Source organism: Bos indicus x Bos taurus, chromosome 28, assembly GCF_003369695.1.
Source record: "Bos indicus x Bos taurus breed Angus x Brahman F1 hybrid chromosome 28, Bos_hybrid_MaternalHap_v2.0, whole genome shotgun sequence".
NCBI classification, from domain to species: Eukaryota; Metazoa; Chordata; class Mammalia; order Artiodactyla; family Bovidae; genus Bos; species Bos indicus x Bos taurus.
The window spans coordinates 15,898,683-15,920,157 of record NC_040103.1 but is presented as its reverse complement, the minus strand read 5'-3'; the positions used below and the strand labels follow the sequence as shown (position 1 = coordinate 15,920,157).

The 21,475-nt window shown below is 41.7% G+C and overlaps 1 protein-coding gene across 5 annotated transcripts in view; it reads left to right on the top strand.

Moving 5' to 3' along the window:
- The window catches only part of ANK3 (ankyrin 3), a 375,167-nt gene that overhangs the window by 160,078 nt on the left and 193,614 nt on the right, over window positions 1-21,475 (top strand). For all 5 annotated transcript variants that reach the window (XM_027530607.1, XM_027530609.1, XM_027530610.1 and 2 more), the window contains exon 8: window positions 12,327-12,425. In XM_027530607.1, coding sequence (XP_027386408.1) covers window positions 12,327-12,425 — 99 coding nt within the window. The remainder of the gene's footprint in view (window positions 1-12,326; window positions 12,426-21,475) is intronic.

Genomic DNA, 21,475 nt, shown 5'->3' with positions numbered 1-21,475 from the left:
CTCTGTCCATCACCAACTCTGGAGTTTACTCAAACTCATGTCCATTGAGTCAGTGATGCCATCCAACCATCTCATCCTGTGTTGTCCCCTTCTCCTCCCGCCTTCAATCTTTCTCAGCATCAGGGTCTCTACAAATGAGTCAGTTCTTCGCATCAGATGGCCCAAGTATTGGAGCTTCAGATTCAGTCCTTCCAATGAATATTCAGGACTGATTTCCTTTAGGATGGACTGGTTGGATCTCCTTGCTGTCTAAGGGACTCTCAAGAGTCTTCTCTAACACTACAGTTCAAAAGCATCTGTTCTTCGGTGCTCAGCTTTTTTATAGTCCAACTTTCACATCCATACTTGCGTGACTACTGGAAAAACCATAGCTTTGACTAAACGGACCTTTGTTGGTAAAGTAATGTCTCTGCTTTTTAATATGCTTTCTAGGTTGGTCATAACTTTTCTTCCAAGGAGCAAGCGTCTTTTAATTTCATGGCTGCAGTCACCATCTGCAATGTTTTTGGAGCCCCAAAATATAAAGTCTCTCACTGTTTCCATTGCTTCCCCATCTATTTGCCCTTAAGTGATGGGACCAGATGCCATGATCTTAGTTTTCTGAATGTTGAGCTTTAAGCCAACTTTTTCACTGTCCTTTTTCACTTTGATCAAGAGGCTCTTCAGTTCTTCTTCACTTTCTGCCATAAGGGTGGTGTCATCTGCGGTTATTGATATTTCTCCCAGCAATCTTGATTCCAGCTTGTGCTTCCTCCAGCCCAGCATTTCTCATGATGAAGAGGCTCTTCAGTTCTTCTTCACTTTCTGCCATAAGGGTGGTGTCATCTGAGGTTATTGATATTTCTCCCAGCAATCTTGATTCCAGCTTGTGCTTCCTCCAGCCCAGCATTTCTCATGATGTACTCTGCATATAAGTTAAATAAGCAGAGTGACAATATACAGCCTTGACGTACTCCTTTTCCTTTTTGGAACCAGTCTGTTGTTCCATGTCCAGTTCTAACTGTTGCTTCCTGACCTGCATACAGACTTCTCAGGAGGCAGGTCAGGTGGTCTGGTATTCCCATCTGTTTAAGAATTTTCCACATTTTGTGGTGATCCACACAGTCAAGTCTTTGGCACAGTCAATAAAGCAGAAGTAGATTTTTTCTGGAATATTCTTTCTTTTTCAATGATTCAGCAGATGTTGGCAATTTGATCTCTGATTCCTCTGCCTTTTCTAAAACAGCTTGAACATCTGGAAGTTCACAGTTCATGGACTATTGAAGCCTGGCTTGGAGAATTTTGAGCATTACTTTGCTAGCGTGTGAGATGAGTGCAATTGTGCGGTAGTTTGAGCATTCTTTGGCATTGCCTTTCTTTGGGATTGTAATAAAAACTGACCTTTTCCAGTCCTGTGGCCACTGCTGAGTTTTCAAAATTTTGGCATATTGAGTGCAGCACTTTCACAGCATCATCTTTTAGGATTTGATCTGCAATTCCATCACCTCCACTAGCTTTGTTCATAGTGATGCTTCCTAAGGCCCACTTGACTTTGCATTCCAGGATATCTGGCTCTAGGTGAGCGATCACACTATCATGATTATCTGGGTCATGAAGATCTTTTTTGTATAGTTCTGTGTATTCTTGCCACCTCATCTTGCCACCTTAATATCTTCTGCTTCTGTTAGGTCCGTTCCATTTCTTTCCTTTATTGTGCCCATCTTTGCATGAAATGTTCCCTTGGTGTTCATAATTTTCTTTAAAAGATCTCTAGTCTTTCCCATTCTATTGTTTTCCTCTATTTCTTTGCATTGATCACTGAAGAAGACTTTCTTATCTCTCCTTGCTATTCTTTGGAACTCTGCATTCAAATTGGTATATCTTTCCTTTTCTCCTTTGCCTTTCACTTCTCTTCACAGCTATTTGTAAGTCCTCCTTGGACAACCATTTTGCCTTTTTGCAATTCTTTTTCTTGGGGTTGATCTTGATCCCTGCCTCCTGTACAATGTCAGGAACCTCCGTCCATAGTTCTTCAGGCCCTCTGTCTATCAGATCTAATCCCTTAAATCTATTCATCACTTCCACTGTATAATTGTAAGGGATTTGATTTAGGTCATACCTGAATGGTCTAGTGGTTTTCCCTACTTTATTCAATCTACGTCTGATTTTGGCAATAAGGAGTTCATGGTCTGAGCCATAGTCAGCTCCTGGTCTTGTTTTTGCTGACTGTATAGAGCTTCTCCATCTTTGGCACAAAGAATATAATCAATCTGATTTCAGTGTTGACCAACCGGTGATGTCCATGTGTAGAGTCTTCTCTTGTGGTTTGGTATCCCCATACCACATCTAACCCATATTCTTTTCAAATATCTAGTGATAGCTCTATCAAGGAATAGGCCCTCTATCTAAATTCTTCTTAAAAAAAAAAGTATTGATTATTTGGCTACAGGGTCTAGGTTGCAGCACACAGGATCTTTAGTTGAGGCATATGGGATCTAGAACCAGGACCGCCGGCACTGGGAGCCTGGGGTCTCAGTCACAGCACCACCGGGGAAGTCCCTCTATATAATTTATTTTAGACAGTTAGGGAAGGTCAAAGGTTCTTCCTGGGCCTTGATTGCAGCTTGAAAGAAATCTGCATGCCAAAGAGACACATTTTGGGGTGACAAAATTTGTTCCCTTACAAAATTTTACCAAAAAGTATTTTTGTATCTCAAGGAAATTAAAGGGAACAAATTCAATTCTGTACTTTTTTCCAACATTGTATCAAAATCGATCACGTATCAAACATGCATTGAGTACCTGTTCTGTGCCTGGAGATTAGTAGATGTCATCTTAGAGAGGAAGGAGAAAAATATTTTCCTCTACCCTCCTAGGTTTAGTTTCTGGGGTTCTGCAAATTAAATGGACAAAAGACAGATTAACCAGATGAAGGTTATGTATGTTAATAGAAGCCTTCACAGAAAAGAAGTGAAGGCCCAAAGCGGGCAATTAAACTCTGGAGGCTTATATGACATTTTAACAGTGAGTAATAAAGCATTGGAGAAGGAAATGGCAACCCACTCCAGTGTTCTTGCCTGGAGAATCCCAGGGACGGGGGAGCCTGGTGGGCTGCCGTCTATGGGGTCGCACAGAGTCGGACATGACTGAAGCAACTTAGCAGCAATAAAGTTGTGGGAAAGTGACAAGATTAAGGAAAGGGAGCTTGTGTTCTAGGGGTGGTAAATTGTGGGAAGGTAAATATATGCAGGGTATTGGGTACCTGGAGTGCTACTGAGAAGGAAGAATAGTTTAGTAAGCTCTGTTAGGCAGATTAAACTCAGATTGTCTGTGTTGATTAAGATGCATTGTCTTCTTCCTGGAAATGGAGAGGAGACAACCTTTACAAAGGGAAATGTGTGCCCCGTTTTTAGAGAAGAGCAGAACAGAGAGTTCAATACAATCCGTAAGTCAAAGAGGCCTATTTGGGGGTGGCACGTGCTGTTCTTCAACTGCTTCTCTCAGAAGCTAAAAGACTTTTCAAAAGATAGGCATCTATGGGACAAAAAAGGATGCTGGCAAGCCTTGCTTAAATGTCTTTCTGGTGCTTTCTCTGTGATTCATTTACTCATCATTTTCTTGTTGCTGTTTACACTAGGGAATAAGGATGAAGTACAAGAGAATAGAATGAGAAAACATACAAATCTTAAAATGTGTGTTTTAAATACAAGTCATTAGCACATTGAAGTCTTCATATTCTGAAATTTTGTTTGTTCTTTGAAATTTTTAAACCTAGTAATAACTTAGAGGTGAAATTTAATATAAATGGGAAGAGTTAGAAGAGGGTATCAGATTCCCTCTCAACATTTAATTAATTTATAATTTGTTTTCAGTTTCAACCATATCAAGGAGATAAACTAAACGAATCATCATCTCTAACTATGCAGAAAACTTTGATTGATACCATCCACTTATTCTGTCACTCAGTGGTAACCACCCCTGACATTTTTTAAGAGAAAGAGGAGAGGTTGGAGGAGATCAGTAATCAACTGCCCTTTATATATCTAAATGAAATGAAAAGTCTGCTGTTTATTACAGCACAGCAAATAACATAGTAACATAGCAAATGGAGCTGAATTCACTTTGGGGAGTTGCAGAAACGATCTTGCTTTGGTGACTATTTTGTAAAGGAGCTTGGCTCCTATTCAGCTTGGTTTTGCAGTGAGAATTGAGGCGAGAAGAGATAAGCCAGCAATTCCACCGTTTCCCAGCAGAGGCAGCTGTTTTGTGCAGGTCCCTGTTTCTCAATATGGCACTCACATGTTTCCATTGGGTCCTATCACATATCAAGTTAAATGCTACCTGTGTCTCTATCAGCTACGGCACCCCTGCCTCTCTTTCGCTGCTGAGCTCAGCCACAGGCCTTCTAAAGTTTCACAGATTTAGCCCACACTTCTGTAACACTTTTGCATCCATCCTAAGAACTGCTGGTTTTAGCACCTTCCTGAAATGGCAGCCCACTCCAGTGTTCTTGCCTGGAGAATCCCAGGGATGGCGGAGCCTGGTGGGCTGCCATCTGTGGGGTCGCACAGAGTCGGACACGACTGGAGCGACTGAGCAGCAGCAGCAGAGTCACCCACAGGTTCAGATCTGCGTGTCTTTTCTACCCAAACTATTTCATAATGTCTTGGTGAGATGCAGTCATCTCATGTATTTTTAAATGTCTCTATGATAATGTAATAGGTGACACTTGTGTTTAATAAATGCCAAGCACCATTCTTAAGACTGTGCTTATTAACTAACTTAGTGCTCATGATGATTCTATAGTATAGATATCAATATTATCATTACCTAATTTTGCAGATACAGGAAAATTAAATACACTTTCCTAAGCTTATGCAGCTGGTATGGAGCAGGCCTGGGATATGAATCTATATCTGGCTAATGAATGAGTCTGGCTATAGAATATTAGCTCTCAGCTCCTGAATATCCTGACCACAATACACTCCATCTCTTAGTACACTGTGAGGTACTCCAGAAAAGCGCTGATAGTAAGAATTAGTTGTGTTTGCACCTGCTTAGAAGTTCAGGGGTGGCATGGTCTAGTCTAGCAAGGGAATCATGAACTTAAGAGTCAGATTACTGCAGCTTTGTGACCTTTTGACAAGTTATTTTGATTTGTTTGGGTTTTAGTCTCCTCATCTGTAACATAAAGAAAAAAGTATTAGTACCTCTTTTTAAGGTTTTTGTGGGAGTTAAATGAGATAAGAGATATGAAATACCAGTGAGTTTCCCTTTTCCTTTCCATGTGAATTACCTCATTTGTCCCCTTGGCAGTTCTGTGATAGAGGCACTGGAGGTATTATATCCATTATACAAATGAGAATATAAATCCATAAAGGTGTGGTTTAATGTATTTCATTGCTTTGAGATAATTCTTGACCATGATCTCTTCAGGTATTTCTTCTGCTGTATTTTCTCTCTTCTCCTTATGTGATTCCAGTCAGCCATCTTATATCATCCCACAGCTCTTGTGGGCTCCATTCTTTCTTTCCATTCTTTTTTCCTTTGTGTTTCACTTTGGATCCTTCATAGCAGTGCATCTTTCTTTCAGTTCACTGATTCTCCCCACAGCTGTGTAATTTACTGGTAAGTCCGTCAAAGGAATGCTTCATTTCTTTTTAATTTTATTTTTATTTTATATTGGAGTGTAGTTGATTTATAATATTGTGTTAGTTTCAGGTATACAGCAAAGTGATTCAGATTTACATATATCCATTCTTTCTTAGATTCTTTTCCCATATTGGTTATTACAGAATATTGAGCAGAGTTCCCTGTGCTATGCAGTAGGTTCTTCTTTATTCTCTATTTTATATATAGTAGTGTGTATATGTTAATCCCAAATTCCTAATTCATCCCATCCTCCACCTTTCCCTTTTAATAACTTCAAGTTTTTTTTGAAGTCTGTGAGCCTGTTTTCAGTTTTAAACAAGTTTGTTTGTATCATTTTTTAGATTTCACATATAAATGACAATCATGTGGTATTTGTCTTTCTCTGCCTGACTTACTTCACTTAGTATGATAATCTCTTAGTATGATAATCTTCACTTAGTATGATAACCATCCATGTTGCTAGAAATGGCATTGTTTTATTTTTTATGGCTGAGTAGTATTCCATTGTATATATGTACCACATCTTTTTTTAGATTATTTTATTTTAATTGGAGGTTAATTACAATGTTGTGGTTTTCACCACACATTGACATGCAGCAGCCATAGGTGCACATGTGTCCCCCCATCCTGAACCCCCTCCCACCTCCCTCCCCACCCCATCCCTCTGGGTTGTCCCAGAGCACCAGCTCTGAGTGCCCTGCTTCAGGCATTGAACTTGCCCTGGTCATCTATTTTACATATGGTAATGTACATGTTGCAGTGCTCTTCTCTCGTATCATCCCACCCTCGCCTTCTCCCACATAGTCCAAAAGTCTGTTCCTTACATCTTTGTCTCTTTTGCTGTCTTGCATATAGGGTCATCATTACTGTCTTTCTAAATTCCGTATATATGAGTTTATATACCTTATTGGTATTCCACTGTATATATGGACCACACCTTCTTTATCCATTCATCTGTCGGTGGACCCTCAGGTTGGGAATGCTTCATTTTTGATAGTGTGGTCGTCTTCTTGAGTGTTTCCATTTGACAGAAACTCCTTAACTTCTGATGCATGTTGTTCATCTGTTCTGCTGGATAGAATGTAGACGCTCTGCAGACACTGAGGGAAATATCCATACCTGGAAACGGGCATGCTTCTTCTTCCATCAGGCTGTAGATGTGGACAGACAAACCAGTTGAGTCCAGAGTTGATCCAGATTTCATTTTGTCTGCACCACAGGCTTCACCTCCCACTAGAGGGGACTGCATCGCCTTATGCTGAAGTGGGGCCAGCAAGTCAGAGATTTTCCTTGGTTGGTGTGCTCTGCACTCAGCTCTCCCTGCACACTTGTAGCACAGAATTCAACTCTGACCAAGCTCCTGTGCCACCTCAGGAGTTGACCACAGCTGCTTCTTACACTAGGCTAGGTTCATGTGGGGATGAGGGGTCTTTCATTCTGGGTCTGCTTCACTCTTAGGTCATGTGTCTAGGCCTCAGGCCTGGGGCTGTCTCAGGATCCATGCCTTTTCTACCATGGCAACTAACCTTGGCCTTGTGTATGTGGTTGTGATCTAAAGTGGCCTTAGTATTCAGCAGCATGAAGTAGGATTTCAGTTTCCTGGTCAGAGATTGAAGTCAGGCCGCGGCAGTGAGAGTGCTGAATCCTAGTCCCCAGATCATGATGACCAATAGCCAGTGACAAGCCATTGGCCCGTTGTCTTTGTAGAAATGAATTTCCACAAAGAGAAAGTGGTGAACAACTAAGTGGTGGTGGTTTAGTTGCTAAGTTGTGTCTGACCATTTGTGACCCCATGGACTGTAGCCCACCAGGCCCCTCTGTCCATGGGATTTCCCAGGCAATAATATTAGAGTGGGTTGCCATTTCCTTTTCCAAGGGATCTTCCTAACCCAGGGGTCGAACTCGAGTCACCTGCATTGCAGGCATATTCTTTACCATCTGAGCCACCAGGGAAGCACCTAAATAAGTGTTTATTAGGAGGAAAAAGGAGTACGTGTGAATAGACTCACGGGTGAATTCAGAAAGTGTTACACCTTTTTTGGTAGTTTGGATCACTGTTCTGGGGCATTTCTTCTGGGGTTCCTCTAGCCAGTCTTCTTGCTTTGCCTGGCTCTGAGTCCATATTTGGTTTAAGTCAGGGTCCTCCCTGTGTATGTACCCTGTGTGTACATGCCTCTCTTAGCCAAGGTGGGCTCTAGTGAAGAGGACTGTGGGAAGGTTGACATTGCCTACTATGGGGTGGTAGCCCCTCCCTTTTGGCCCCCAAGGAGCCTTTCTGTGCATGTGTAGTTGGGAAGGTTTCCTTGATCTCAAGAATGAGGAATATGTGGTCTCTTATCTTTTATCCGGACAGGGCTCAGCTTCTCCTCCCTCCTGCTATTATCTTCATCTTGGAGTGTCTGTCCACAGGGGACAGACTCCAGCTGCTCCGTGTGGGGCTCCTCTGTCTCCTGCCTCAGTGGTAGATTTGAAGGTTCCTCATACATACAGGCAGCCTGCATCCCAGAAAGCAGGCATATTGTTCACATTTCCTGAGCCACTAGTGAGGTCTCCTAAACAAGCCTTTTTATCTCTCATATTGTTGGACTCTTGATTTGTTGGGATTGCATAATTTTGTGGTTCCCTTGTGTAATGGAAATGCAACACTGGGCCTGGTGCCTAGTAGGACATAAAAAATCTTTATTGGTTAACTGAGGAACCTAAATAGAAACATCCTGTTGACTGTCCAAAGGTCCCACTCTCATTTTGACTTGTTCCTATTTGACAGAAGAGGTCACTGCCTGACTCAGGAGTACAAAAGTATGCGTTTCTTTTAGAAGCTTCACTGGACAGAGTTGAGAAACATAGTCTTTAAGCAAAGCTATTATGATCTCTGACTGAAAATACACACACTCACACACCCCACCTCTGAGGGTCTAGAAAACTGAATTCTGATTCTGCCTCTCATTAGCTGTCTCTTAATATGCAGATTACCCACCAGATCTATTCCTTAGTTTATTTATCAAATGGGATTAATTATATGTATCTTACTTCAATAGATGGTTGTGAAGGTAAAATGAAATTACATAAGTAATTTAGAACACTTTCTAAGTGCTATAGAAATATAAAGTATTCCTCTAGGAGGGGTCAGAGAGGTGTAGAAAAAAGTGGGAGTTTGAATTTCAAGGCACCCTTTTGACATCTACACATCACCATAAGAGAGAGTCCATGAATATGGAAGAGAGCAAAATTAGCAATAGAGCTCTTCCTCTCACTAAAATTAGCCTACTTGTGATAAAGGTTAATTAAGTCCTTCTCCACCATGCAAGGACACATTTTTAAAGGGAAATAGCATGTCAGCCCTGACTCGTGCTGGGGAGTGATGAGGTCTTCGTGTCATATCTCACTTTGAGCTCAGTAAGCTCTCCTGTTTCCTATAGACCTAACCTGATGTTCCATTTCCTGTCTCAGGCCTAGAATTCCTCCTCCGTGCTGCTTGATTCATTTATATACTTGTACTCAGACAACAGAGACAAGTTCAATTCAGTTCAGTCGCTCAGTCATGTCCAACTCTTTGTGACCCCATGAATCGCAGCACGCCAGGCCTCCCTGTCCATCACCAACTCCCGGAGTTTACTCAAACTCATGTCCATCAAATCGGTGATACCATCCAGCCATCTCATCTTCTGTTGTCCCCTTCTCCTCCTGCCCCCAATCGCTCCCAGCATCAGGGTCTTTTCCAATGAGTCAACTCTTTGCATGAGGTGGTCAAAGTACTGGAGTTTCAGCTTCAACATCTGTCCTTCCAATGAACACCCAGGACTGACCTCCTTTAGAATGGACTGGTTGGATCTCCTTGCAGTCCAAGGGACTCTCAAGAGTCTTCTCCAACACCACAGTTCAAAAGCATCAATTCTTCGGCGCTCAGCCTTCTTCACAGTCCAACTCTCACATCCATACATGACCACTGGAAAAACCATAGCCTTGACTAGACGGACCTTTGTTGGCAAAGTAACGTCTCTGCTAGAGACAAGTAAGACCATCAAAAAAGTCATCAGGAAGCTTCTTTCTGCCAACTTCATTCATACCCCAAATCATGTGCACCAAAGAGTGCCAAAGTATACACAAGGCACAACCTATATAGTTTTACTTCCTTTGCCTGGATTCAATCCCTGGATTGGAAAGAGCCCATGGAGAAGGGAATGGCTACCCATTCCAGTATTCTTGCCTGGAGAATTCCATGGACAGAGGAGCCAGCAGGCTACAGTCCATGGAGTCACAGTCAGATACAACTGAGTGACTAACACTTGTCACCTGTTACACACCATTGAAACCTTCAACCACAAGCTGATGAGTCTAGAGCACAGGTCAACCAACTACTGCCTACAGGCCAAATCCAGCTTGCCAGCTGTTTTATAAATAAAGTTTTATTGGAACACAGTCACTCCCATTTCTGTGCCTATTGCATGGGGCTGCTTTATCACTCCAAAGGCAACACTGACAAATTGCAGTACAAGTGGTATGACCTGCACAGCCAGAAACATTTGATATCCGGCCCTTTGCAGAAAAAGTGTGTCTACCGCTTGGTCTAGAGCAATATTAGGCCTGTCCACTCCCCGCCAACATTACTAAGCCACATTTGGTTTATTCAGATCTCTTTCTCCTTCTTTGATTTAATGAACTAATTATTATGGAACTGATTTATGCAATAGCACCTAAGAAAAATGAGATAAAGAGTTGTTCAGATGTGAGAATGTATAATGTTATAAAGTATTTAACTAGGAAAGTTCATAGAAAATACAAAAAAAAAAAAGTAATAACACTCCATAAGGATGCAGTCAGCCAACCAAATCTAAAATGTAGAAAACTCTACACAATAAACCACCCAGTTTTTCCAGAAAATACCTGGGCATGGAAAATCAAAAGTGGAGTAGGACACCTGTGGAGATTCAAAGAAACTTAAGGTATATTTCAACCTAATGCAACTTGTGGATCTTCTTTTTGTTTAAACAGTCGATGTTTCTGTATTGATCTGTGTCCACACATCTCGCAAGCCCTCTTCTTCTAATATCCAAAGGTTCTTTTGGATTTTCTTTTTACTTTTTGAAAAAAAATTTGGCCACACAGCTTGCAGAATCTTAGTTCCCCAAACAGGGATCCAACCTGCACCCCCTGCAGTGGAAGCACAGAGTCCTAACCACTGGACTGCCAGGGAAGTCCCAAGATGTGTATCTTCTATTTGAACAACTCTACTGAGATGATTTAAATATAGAAGAGATCTTGGTGTTTTGAAGGGATTATTTGTACTTATGTATAATGATATTGTGATTAGTTGTTCATAAATATCCTTATCTATTCAAGATAATTAAATTATGATATGGTATTTGTGGGTGAAATAATATGATACCTAGGATTTGCTTTCTACTCTCCAACTCCTTCAGTCAGAAAAATATAGTAGAGAATATAAAAGGAATAATATTGGCAAATGTTTGATGATTATTGAGCCAGAGTGTTGAGTACATTAAGCTCACTGTGGCTTTCTCTCAAACTTTGGTCTTTTTGAAAATTTTCACTATGAGATCTTTTTTTCAAAAGCATGAATTGAACCTGAGTCTCCTGCATTGCAGGCAGATTTTTTACCATCTGAGCCTCCAGGGAAGCCCATTAGTTTGAGTCATCTTTTAATTTGGATCCTGGTTTTGCTAGCTGTTTCTAATCTGTAGAATGGACATTGTGATTCAGATTATATGTGATATTGTGAGGATTATGAAAACTCATTGAGACAGTAAAAAGTTTAACACTGCATAATTCATAGGAAATGAATCAATACCTCGTAGCTATTATTTTGTATTTGCTATCACATGACAGGAATGTAAATACTTATGAGCCTAGTTCATTTATCATGTAATTGACTTCTGTGAATTACAGACCTTAAACCCATATTGTTGCCAATCAAGAAGAAGGAGCCAAAAGAGAAAATGTTTTCACTGTGTACACATATTTCCTTGACAGTCTGGAAACAGTCACAGAACCTGTCGATATATGGAGGAAAACTGTGGTACCCAGGGGATCGTGATTGGAATGTCAGATTGTCCTGACAATACATCTGTCCTCAACAGTAGTTTTTTTGTTTGTTTGTTTGTTTTAATCAACATAGTCGTTTTCTGTGAAATTGCTAATAAGCACCTGTGAACACTTTAAGCCCATTGTGCATGGGAAGCCCTGTGACTTTGTAGGACACTGACAGACTTCCCAGTTTGAATTACTCTCCTCTCTCCTTGACAGCTTGCACTCAGATGACCTAGAGCTGGTTCTGAGTAACATGACACCCCTTCCACTGCATCTCAGATGACTAATCCACCATTTAGTCAACCATTCAGTAGCCAGCATGCATCATTCACATTTACAGGAAAACACATGGACTTAAAGGCACAGGATGTTAGAACAAAAACAATAACCATCCCATCAAACAAATGACATAAACTTGGGCCCTACCCCCACTGAGAGTGTCCCTTAAAATTCATCCCTTTGGGGGGGTCTCATTCTGAGTAAAATTACCATCAGACAAAGATGTTGGGAAGCATTCTGTTCACAATGGATATTTTAAAAAAATAAAAAAATAAGAGAAATGTGAGATGTTGGAGAAGGCTGGGAAGAAATGTTTTGCTTGAACTCAAAATAATAACACTGTACTTTCTGTTCCTGTTCTTCCACAGAATGACATCACTCCTCTACATGTTGCATCAAAAAGAGGAAATGCCAACATGGTAAAACTATTGCTTGATCGAGGAGCTAAAATTGATGCCAAAACAAGGGTAAGGGTGCAGCTTAGGTACTTGCTTATGCTTATTTTCAGGAAGCAGGTCTGCTTCTACTAATGCCTTTGTTGCTGGCTCAGCCCTGGCTTTGTTATTTCCTTTGTTGTCGTCTCTTAGAAAATGACTGCTAAGCTGATTCTTCTTATAATGAGATAATGATCCCCATTTATAAAGCTTTAATATACATTTAAATAGTACTGGGATTTAATTATAGAAACTAAGGTTTAGGTCCAGAGTTTTTGTTGAGTTAAATTTTTAAGTATTTAATCACTACTTGATACTGCAGACAGAGCTATTGGGCCAGTTTGATTATAAAACTGACATTTTATTTAAAAACAAATCTGTCTCCCTTTGCACACTGCTGGTGCAGCCACTATGGAAAACAGTATGGAGGTTCCTCCAAAAACTAAAAATAGAACCAGCATATGACCCAGCAGTCTACTTTGGTGTATACACCCCCAAACAATTGAAAGAAGTAATTGAAGCCATGTAATAGTCAAGAGGTGGAAGCAACCCAATATCCATGGATAGAAAATGGTTAAAGAAAATGCGTTATGTACATACAGTGGAATGTTATTCAGCCTTATAAGGAAATCCTGTCAATTCCCCAGTATGAATGAGTCTTGAGAACATTATGCTAAGTGACAGAAACCAGTCACAAAAGTACAAATACTGTATGTCCCACTTACAGAGGTACCAGCAGTAAACACATCAAAACAGAAATAGAATGGCACTTGCTGGAGGCTTAGGGACGGGGAAATGGGGAGTTGTTGAGTGTCAGTATTGTAAGATAAAGTTGTAGAGATGTTATACAACATGAATATAGCTAATACTACTTAACTGTGCATTTAAAAGTGGTTAGGAGAGTCAATTTTATATTGTGGTTTTTTTAACCACAATTTAACAAATTTTTTCAACATAGGTCAGTCTAGGCAGGTGTTTTGCCATGTTAATTGTTTGGTGTGAGGCACTGTTGTGGGGAGGGGAAAGAAGTGAGACTTAGAATCAAGTTGGAATCCCAGAAGGTGAGCTTAGCTGGTTGGCTTAGTTTGACGAGGCGATGTAACCTTCTGCATGCAGTTTCTGTATCTGAAAATAAGATTAATGGCTTCCTTGAAGGCTTGTTGCAGTGCTCAAGCTAATGTTTGTAAACTGTATTGGCATAAAGTAGACCAGAAATAAATCCCAGCCGTTGCTAGTAGATGTACACCTCAGAGATACTGCAGCTTTGGTTCCCGACCACTGCGGTGAAGCAGTATTGCAAAAAGACAAGTCACAGGAATTTTTGGACTTCCTAATGTGTATAAACGTTATGTTTATACCATATTATAGTCTATTGTGTAAAAGCATTATGTCTTTAAGAGTGTATATACTTTAAATTAAAAAGTACTTTATTGCTAAAAAAAAAAAAATCCTAACTAGTATTGGAGCCTTTAGCAAGTTATAATCTTTTTGCAATAGTAACATAAAAATCACTGGCCAGAGATCATCATAACAAATATAATAAGAAGAAAGTTTGAAATGTTGCAAGAAGCACAAAAATGTGACACAGACACAAAGTGAGGAAATGGTTGGAAAAATGGCCTTGCCTGATGAGGGTAGCCGCCAACCTTCAACTTGTAAAAAAAAAAAGAGAGAGAGAAAAGCAGTATCTGCAAAGAGCAATAAAGCAATGCACAGTAAAATGAGGTGTGCCCGTATAATTCAGAGCTCCAGTTAACATTTAACTTCTGACCAGGGATTTTCTTTTTCAACATTTCATTTAAGAGTAAAATGTGCTCTTATAAATATCCTCCTCTCTAAGGGTTTTGGAGAGTTATCCCTGTCTTGTAATTGTATCTCCTGCAATCCTGTGGTTCCTCTTTCCAAGAATCCTGATATTTCTAAAACTGGTCCAGTAACCCTGACTTGGTTCCTGTAGTCCTTGATTCAGTACTTTATCTTTCACTGCATGTATTCACTCAAGCAATTAATGATTATTGAATGCCTACTGTGGGCCAGACTTGGCTAAGTCATGGAGAAAGCCCACAAGCCCCCTCCCCTGCCCTCATGAGGCTGATTGATCATTTGTCTGTTGTATACTCTGACTTGAGGGTAGCCCAGCCCTGGGTATTTGACAGGAGACCAGACTTCTTTGTCTTAGTATTGTTGAACCTGAAAGTTTTATGCCTTGTGTGTAGCATAAAAGAAACAAGCTTTCTGGAGAGGAGAATGAAGGAAGATGAGGATTTACCCGCTACAAGACTGTCTGACTAGGGAAGTAAATTGAAGAGAGGTCTTATTGCATTGACCTGACATTATTTGCTAAGAAGCCATCAGCAGTAGGCTAGACCTGTTGTTTTAAGTGGCAGGGGTGTTCTACTGAGTACAGGAGCGGTTGCAAAAAAGAATAAGTTAGATAATCATCACTTAATGCCTCTTGGTTACCTGCAGAGGTAGAGGGTCATTTGTGAATACAGAAATTTTTGTGAAGAGTAAAGAGGGATACTGGAGCTGAGCAGAAGAGAAAAACTTGTATAGCTATACTTGGCTATCCAGCTGGATTTTAACAAAGTGGGTGGATTAGAAATGCCCATATTTCTCCCTCTCTTGATATAGTCATCAATCACCAGAACAGCAAAATTGCTTATTAGTAATTTTGCATCATTTATCAAACACTTACTTGTTCTATTTGGTACAACAGGAAGAGGACAGGGTACGTAGGAAATTCAGGTCCCATATTAAAGGGGCACGTGGTGTCGTGGGGGAGGCTAGAATGAAACATACAAACGCTTCTGGACAAAAGCATCAGACATGCAGAATACGGGACATAGGCGAATTCAAAATACACTTAGTTTCTATGCCATTTTGCCTCCTTGTTCTGAAAGCCTGTCTTATTTTAAACAAAATGTAGAGTCCTTTTCACCAGTCACTCAGTTTCAACGTGGAGTTGCTTTTCTCCAGTGTTATGTGAGTGCTGTGTGGATGTGAGGAAAACTTAGAGAAACAGAATGGTCATGCCTCTATTGTCATTCTCCTGTTGTTGTCCTGCTTGGGGTGGACGGGTGGTGTCACTTGAGAACAAACTGAATTCCTGGCAGACTCTATGGAAGAAAACATAGTACATACCCCCGATATGTCAACTATTTTGTGTTCTCCTCAAAGCTTCCCTTCTCTCTTGCTGAAATGACTGAGTAGTGACTCAAAGTGTCAGTGAAAAGGAGGGAGCCATAAAATTCAGAAAGCCCTAGGGACAAGCCTGAAAACGGAAAGCAATTTTTTTTATAAATACAAGTTTTAATGATTCAATCCAGTAGCTCTTTAGAAAATAAATATTGTTATCTACCCATCTCCTTCCTGCCAGATACTTCCTACTTGTGTAGCTACCTCGTTGCATCAACAGTCTGACCTGCTACACACTAATGCCCTAGATTTAGAGAGTTCACTCAGCACACTCCAAGGGACCCCCTCGTTGCTTTGCTGTGTTCCGTGCGTGTGTTGCTAATCTGATAAAGGATTTGGTTCAAAAGTAGACTCTTACTGCCCTTTCAATCAGGAAAGTAAACTTGAATTGTAGTCAGAGTGATTTAGGTTGGGATCTGAGCAAGACCTGGCCAGCTGGAAAAGCAGGATGAGAGTGAATTTTTTTTACCCTGGTGCCTGATCTCTAGTCTTAAGTGTGACCAGCAAGTGAAATCATGACCCTAGGAAAGTTCATCCTCCTGAGTCTTAGTTTCCATCTCAGTACAGATGGTAAGTTGTTCCGATGACTTCACAGGCTTTCCCCACTGCTGGGGCACCAGATGTTGTAACTTTAAGAATAATTAGCTACAGTGAAAGTTGGGGTGGTGATATATGTTGGGGTGATGTAACCAAGATGGTGAAGTATGAGACCCCAGCCCCCACCACCCACAAAGATCAACAATTAGACAATGATACACTATCAAAAAGAGCTCAGGGAGAGCTTAGGAGTCCAACTGCAGCAAGGACTTCCCTGGTGGTCCAGTGGCTAAGACTCCACGCTCTCAAATGCAGGGGGCCCAGGTTTGATCCTGGGTTGGGGAACTAGATTTCGCATGCCACAGTGAAGATCAAAGATCCCGCGTACTGCAGCTAAGACCTGACACAGCCAAATAAATAAATACTTTTTGTTTTTTTTAAGAAGAAGAAACTTAAGCAGCACAGTGGAACAAAACACCGGAAAATAACTCACAAAAAGCTAGCCTGCAGCATCTGATCCCCTGCTGCCACTGCTGCTGCTGCTAAGTCACTTCAGTAGTGTCCGACTCTGTGCAACCCCATAGACGGCAGTCTACCAGGCTCCACTGTCCCTGGGATTCTCCAGGCAAGAACACTGGAGTGGGTTGCCATTTCCTTCTCCAATGCATGAAAGTGAAAAGTGAAAGTGAAGTCGCTCAGTTGTGTCCAACCCTCAGCAACCCCATGGACTGCAGTCTACCAGGCTCCTCCGTCCATGGGATTTTCTGATCCCCTGAGCCAGCGCTACTCAGGGCCAAGGGTGAGCCTCCCCAAGTAGGAAGAAGTTTTCCTCACCAAGAAAGAGAGAACAGAGTGAGCAGCCAGCCTCCCCAGCCTTTCAGGAAACTGAGCTAAGGACCCACTTGGGTCTCACCCAACCAGAGGCTGGCAAAGCTGAGATGAATAGAGATGGGGAGGAGCAAGGAAACAGCAGGGGCTGGCAGCGTCAGCCACGTGATGGGGATGACTGAGGCTCCCTGTGACCTGCTCTCAGACCCCAGCACCTTTCCCCCTGAAGTAGCCAAGAGCCAGCACAGCCGACACAGACCCCCTGTAGATGTCACTGGTTTTTGTCCCGCGGATATTCTCGTTCGCGGACACCAGCTGTGTGAGCCCCTCCCTGCTCCTCACCTCCCACTGCCTTGCTGGGGCTCAGGATCCATACCAGCAGCCAGCCCAGACCTCTGTGGCCACACAAGTACACAACAGCAGCCTAGAGCCCTGTGGGTCACCCACTTCTGTGCATGTGCTGGGGGCTGGCTCCTCCAGCTGTGCACTTGCACACTGCCGGCCGGACCCTCATCACAGGCTTCTACTGCTGTACTGTACCTATGGCAAGATCCTTCAGTATGGAACGGCAAGCCAACAACCAAGGCCCTCACAACTGCCTGTGGACCTGAACCTGGCTCTATTTCTAGTCACTGGCCTCCATCACTCAGCATGTGCACGCTCCCAACCAGACCCTCATGACCGACCTCCACTGCCATGCATGCTCCTGGGGAGACCCTGCAACCATAGTACACACCAGGGCCTCCACAGCTCCTGTGGGCCAGGCCTAGCCCTGTCTGCTGTCACTGACCTGCACCACCAGGCTCATTTGCAAGGAACCCCTCCAGCTGGGCACCTGCACGCCTCCAGCTTGATGGCCAATACCAGCCTCCACGGCAATGCACCCATGGTGAGAACTTGCAGCCACAGTAATGAATGCTGACAGCCAAGGGACCCCACAACTGCCAGCGTACCTGCAGTTGGCCCGGACCTGTGGCAGCTGGCCCTTGCCCCTAGCTGTTTGTGTAAGTCTGAAATGAGCATTTGCGACTGCATAAGCACCTGCAACTGGCCCCTGCAACCGAGTCTGTTTCCACCAGCAGCTTCAGCCGCCACCACTGCCTGCCAGGCCCTGAGCCCCTGCACCCGAGAGGCACTGAGGTCTCCAGTAGCCTTTGCAGCCACTGTGGTCAATGCTGTGCCCCCAGCAGCCTGAACAGATGAGACATCAGCCCCCAATCCTGTATCTGAGACCCTGCACCGCGAGTTGCAAGGTTAGAGAATGTTCCCGCATGCTCCCACCATAGAAGAAAGTCCTTCCATACCAAAGTCAAGCCATAAAGTCTGAAAGAGATGACTGCTTCTGTAAATGCACAGCATCTATGCAAGGCTACAAGGATCAGAAGGGATCCAGGGTAACATGATGTCACCAAAGGAACACGGTAAACTTTCACTAACTTTGCTGGACAAAGGATTCCAAACACATGTATACCTCTGGCAGATTCATTTCGATATTTGGCAAAACTAACACAATATTGTAAAGTTTAAAAATAAAATAAAATTAAAAAAAATAAAGATGCACAGAGATCTACAAAAAACACAGGTAAGCAGTTTAACAAAATCAGGGAAAAAAAATACAAACTATTCAAGAAGTTCAATACAGAGATAGAAAACATAAAAAGACAACCAAATAAATTTTGGAGCTAAAAATAACAATGACTGTGATGACCTAGAGGGGTAGGATGGGAGAGGGGACAGAGGCGCTAGAGGGAGGAGATATATATATGTATTTATGACTGATTATGTTGTACAGCAGAAACCAATGCAACATTATAAAGCAATTATCCACCAATTAAAAAAAATTTTTAACACGGTAATTGAACTGAAGAATTCAGTAGACAGCTTCAACAATAGATTGGACCAAGTTGAAGAAATTGATCTATCCAGTTTGAAACTATCCAGTCAGAGGAACAAAAAAAGGAATGTAGAGAACCTACAGGACTTATAGGACACCATTAAGTGAAAAGAATCTACCTATCATGAAAGTCCCAGAAAAAGAGAATCACTGATAACTTAATAACTTAGACTGTTACTCTGTGATATCTTTTAGATGTGGAATCTGAAAACATTGAATTTTGGAAGGGAATGGAACAGAGAATGGAATGCTGGTTGCCAGGGGCTGAGAGGTAGGGGAAATGGGGTGATGTTGGTTAGATAGAACAGACTATCAGTTATAAGATGAATAAGCTCAAGTATATTGAGGCTTCCCTGGTGGCTCAGACGGTAAAGCGTCTGTCTACAATGCGGGAGACCCGGGTTCGATCCCTGTGTCGGGAAGATCCCCTGGAGAAGGAAATGGCAATCCACTCCAGTATTCTTGCCTGGAGAATCCCAGGGACAGAGCCTGGTAGGCTACAGTCCATGGGGTCGCAAAGAGTCAGACACGACTGAACGGCTTCACTTTCACTTTCAGGCTCAAGTATCTAGGCTACAGCATGGTGGCTATAGTTAACAATACTGTATTGTACACACCGAAAGTTGCTATGACAGGAGAGCTTTAACAGTCTCTCCGTAACAGTGACAACATAATTTAAGAGGTAATAGTGGAGGCAAATGTGGCGCGACATGTACAGCTATCAAGGCAAATGCTTCAATCTGATCTATATATAGCATCCTAATTTGTTCCTTTAAAGAAATGCATTGCTAAGAATGACTGCTTATGGTAGCTGCTATTTCCATGTAATTTTTGCTGTCTGCAAAGCTAGCATGTGTATTTGCATCCTTTCTAAAGGAAGAGACTTTGCAGTGGATGGTCTGTTGTCGTGTTTATTTTCCTTCGCATCAGTTCACAGCCAAATCAGGGGCTCAGTATGGACCCTAAATTAGAACCAGTTTAAAACTAATTTAGCAACTTCGGAGTTTAAACCAATTTAAATTAGATTCTAAGTTAGAACCGGTTTAAAACTCTGTGGCACCTTCTGAGCTCTCCATCTCCTTTCACTGACTCTTATGAGGCAACTCTGCTTGTACGTAGTGCTCCAGAGACTATTCAGGAGTTCCAGGTAGAGTCAGTAATAAAAATACTGCGGTTCCCAGACTGCTGCTCTCACCATTCCTCCTCCAGCTTCCAGCCTTTCTAGCAAGGTACCACTGCCCGCCTCTCCATATAATCCCACTACTACAATATTACATCCAAAACTACACCTTGACCCTCGGAAACACACATTCATCTTAGTATCCATAGCACTTAGTACTTCCTGGCACATACTAAATGTTTAATAAGTATTTGCTGAATATATTAGATACACTTCCTAATGTTACATTTGCCAAAATGTCTTACTTGATTTTATACTGGTCCTGTGCTAATAAGGATAGGGGGCTTCCCCTCTGGCTCAGCTGGTAAAGAATCCACCTGCAGTGTGGGAGACTTGGGTTCGATTCCTGGGTCAGGAAGATCCCCTGGAGAAGGGAAAGGCTACCCACTCGAGTATTCTGGCCTGGAGAATTCCATGGACTGTATAGTGCGTGGGGTCGCAAAGAGTCGGACACGACTGAGCCACTTTCACTTTGTGTTGATATAATTTTGCTCCCTGAAGTTAATGGCATCCAACTGATTTATAAGAATAAAGAGATATTTGTGTGCAGGTAGATAAAGGGCTTTCAGAATATCTCAAATCTGTCAGTTGTTAAATTCTTACCAGTCTGGAAGGATGTCAGGAGACACTTAGATGTCCTGTATTTTAGCCTGTCCTTTCCCAGAAATGCAGGCTTCCCTGGTGGTTCAGACAGTAAAGAATCTGCCTGCAATACAAGAGGACCTAGGTTCAATCCCTGAGTCAGGAAGATTCCCTGGAGAAGGGAATGGCAGCCTACTCCAGTTTTCTTGCCTGGAGAATTCCATGAACAGAAGAGTCTGGTGGGCTGCAGTCTATGGGGTTGCAAAGAGTCAGGCACAACTGAGCAACTAACACTTTTTTTCTTTCCCAGAAATGCAACTGGTTATATTTATCAGGTTAAATATGAGAGAAAAATAAAATAAATATTGGTATTGAGTATTGAGTTTTGCTCTCCATTATATTTCCAGAAGTGTGATTGCCTTGATTAAGAATAAATTCTTAAACTATTAAATATTTCATAGTCATAAAATAGTGTCTATTGAAGAGATGTTATCTGACTTCTTATCAGAAACTCTGCAGATCAGAAGACAATGGAACATCTTTAAGATGCTGACTGAAAAGTATTTGCTAATCTAGAATTTATATCCAGTAAAGTATATTTCCATAATAAAAGGAGAATAAAGACAGTATCAGATAAGCAAAAGCTGAGATAACTTGTTACCATCAAACCTGTACTAAAAGAAATATTAAAGGAAGTTCTTAATTCTGATGTAAGATAAACGATACTAGAAGGAAATGTGGATCTAAAGTAGAGAAGAGTTAGAAGTAATAATCAGATAAAAACTATTTTTATTTTCTTAAAATTTAAAAAAATTGATTGTTTAAATAAAATATCAATTTGTTATAAGATTTATAATGCATTTA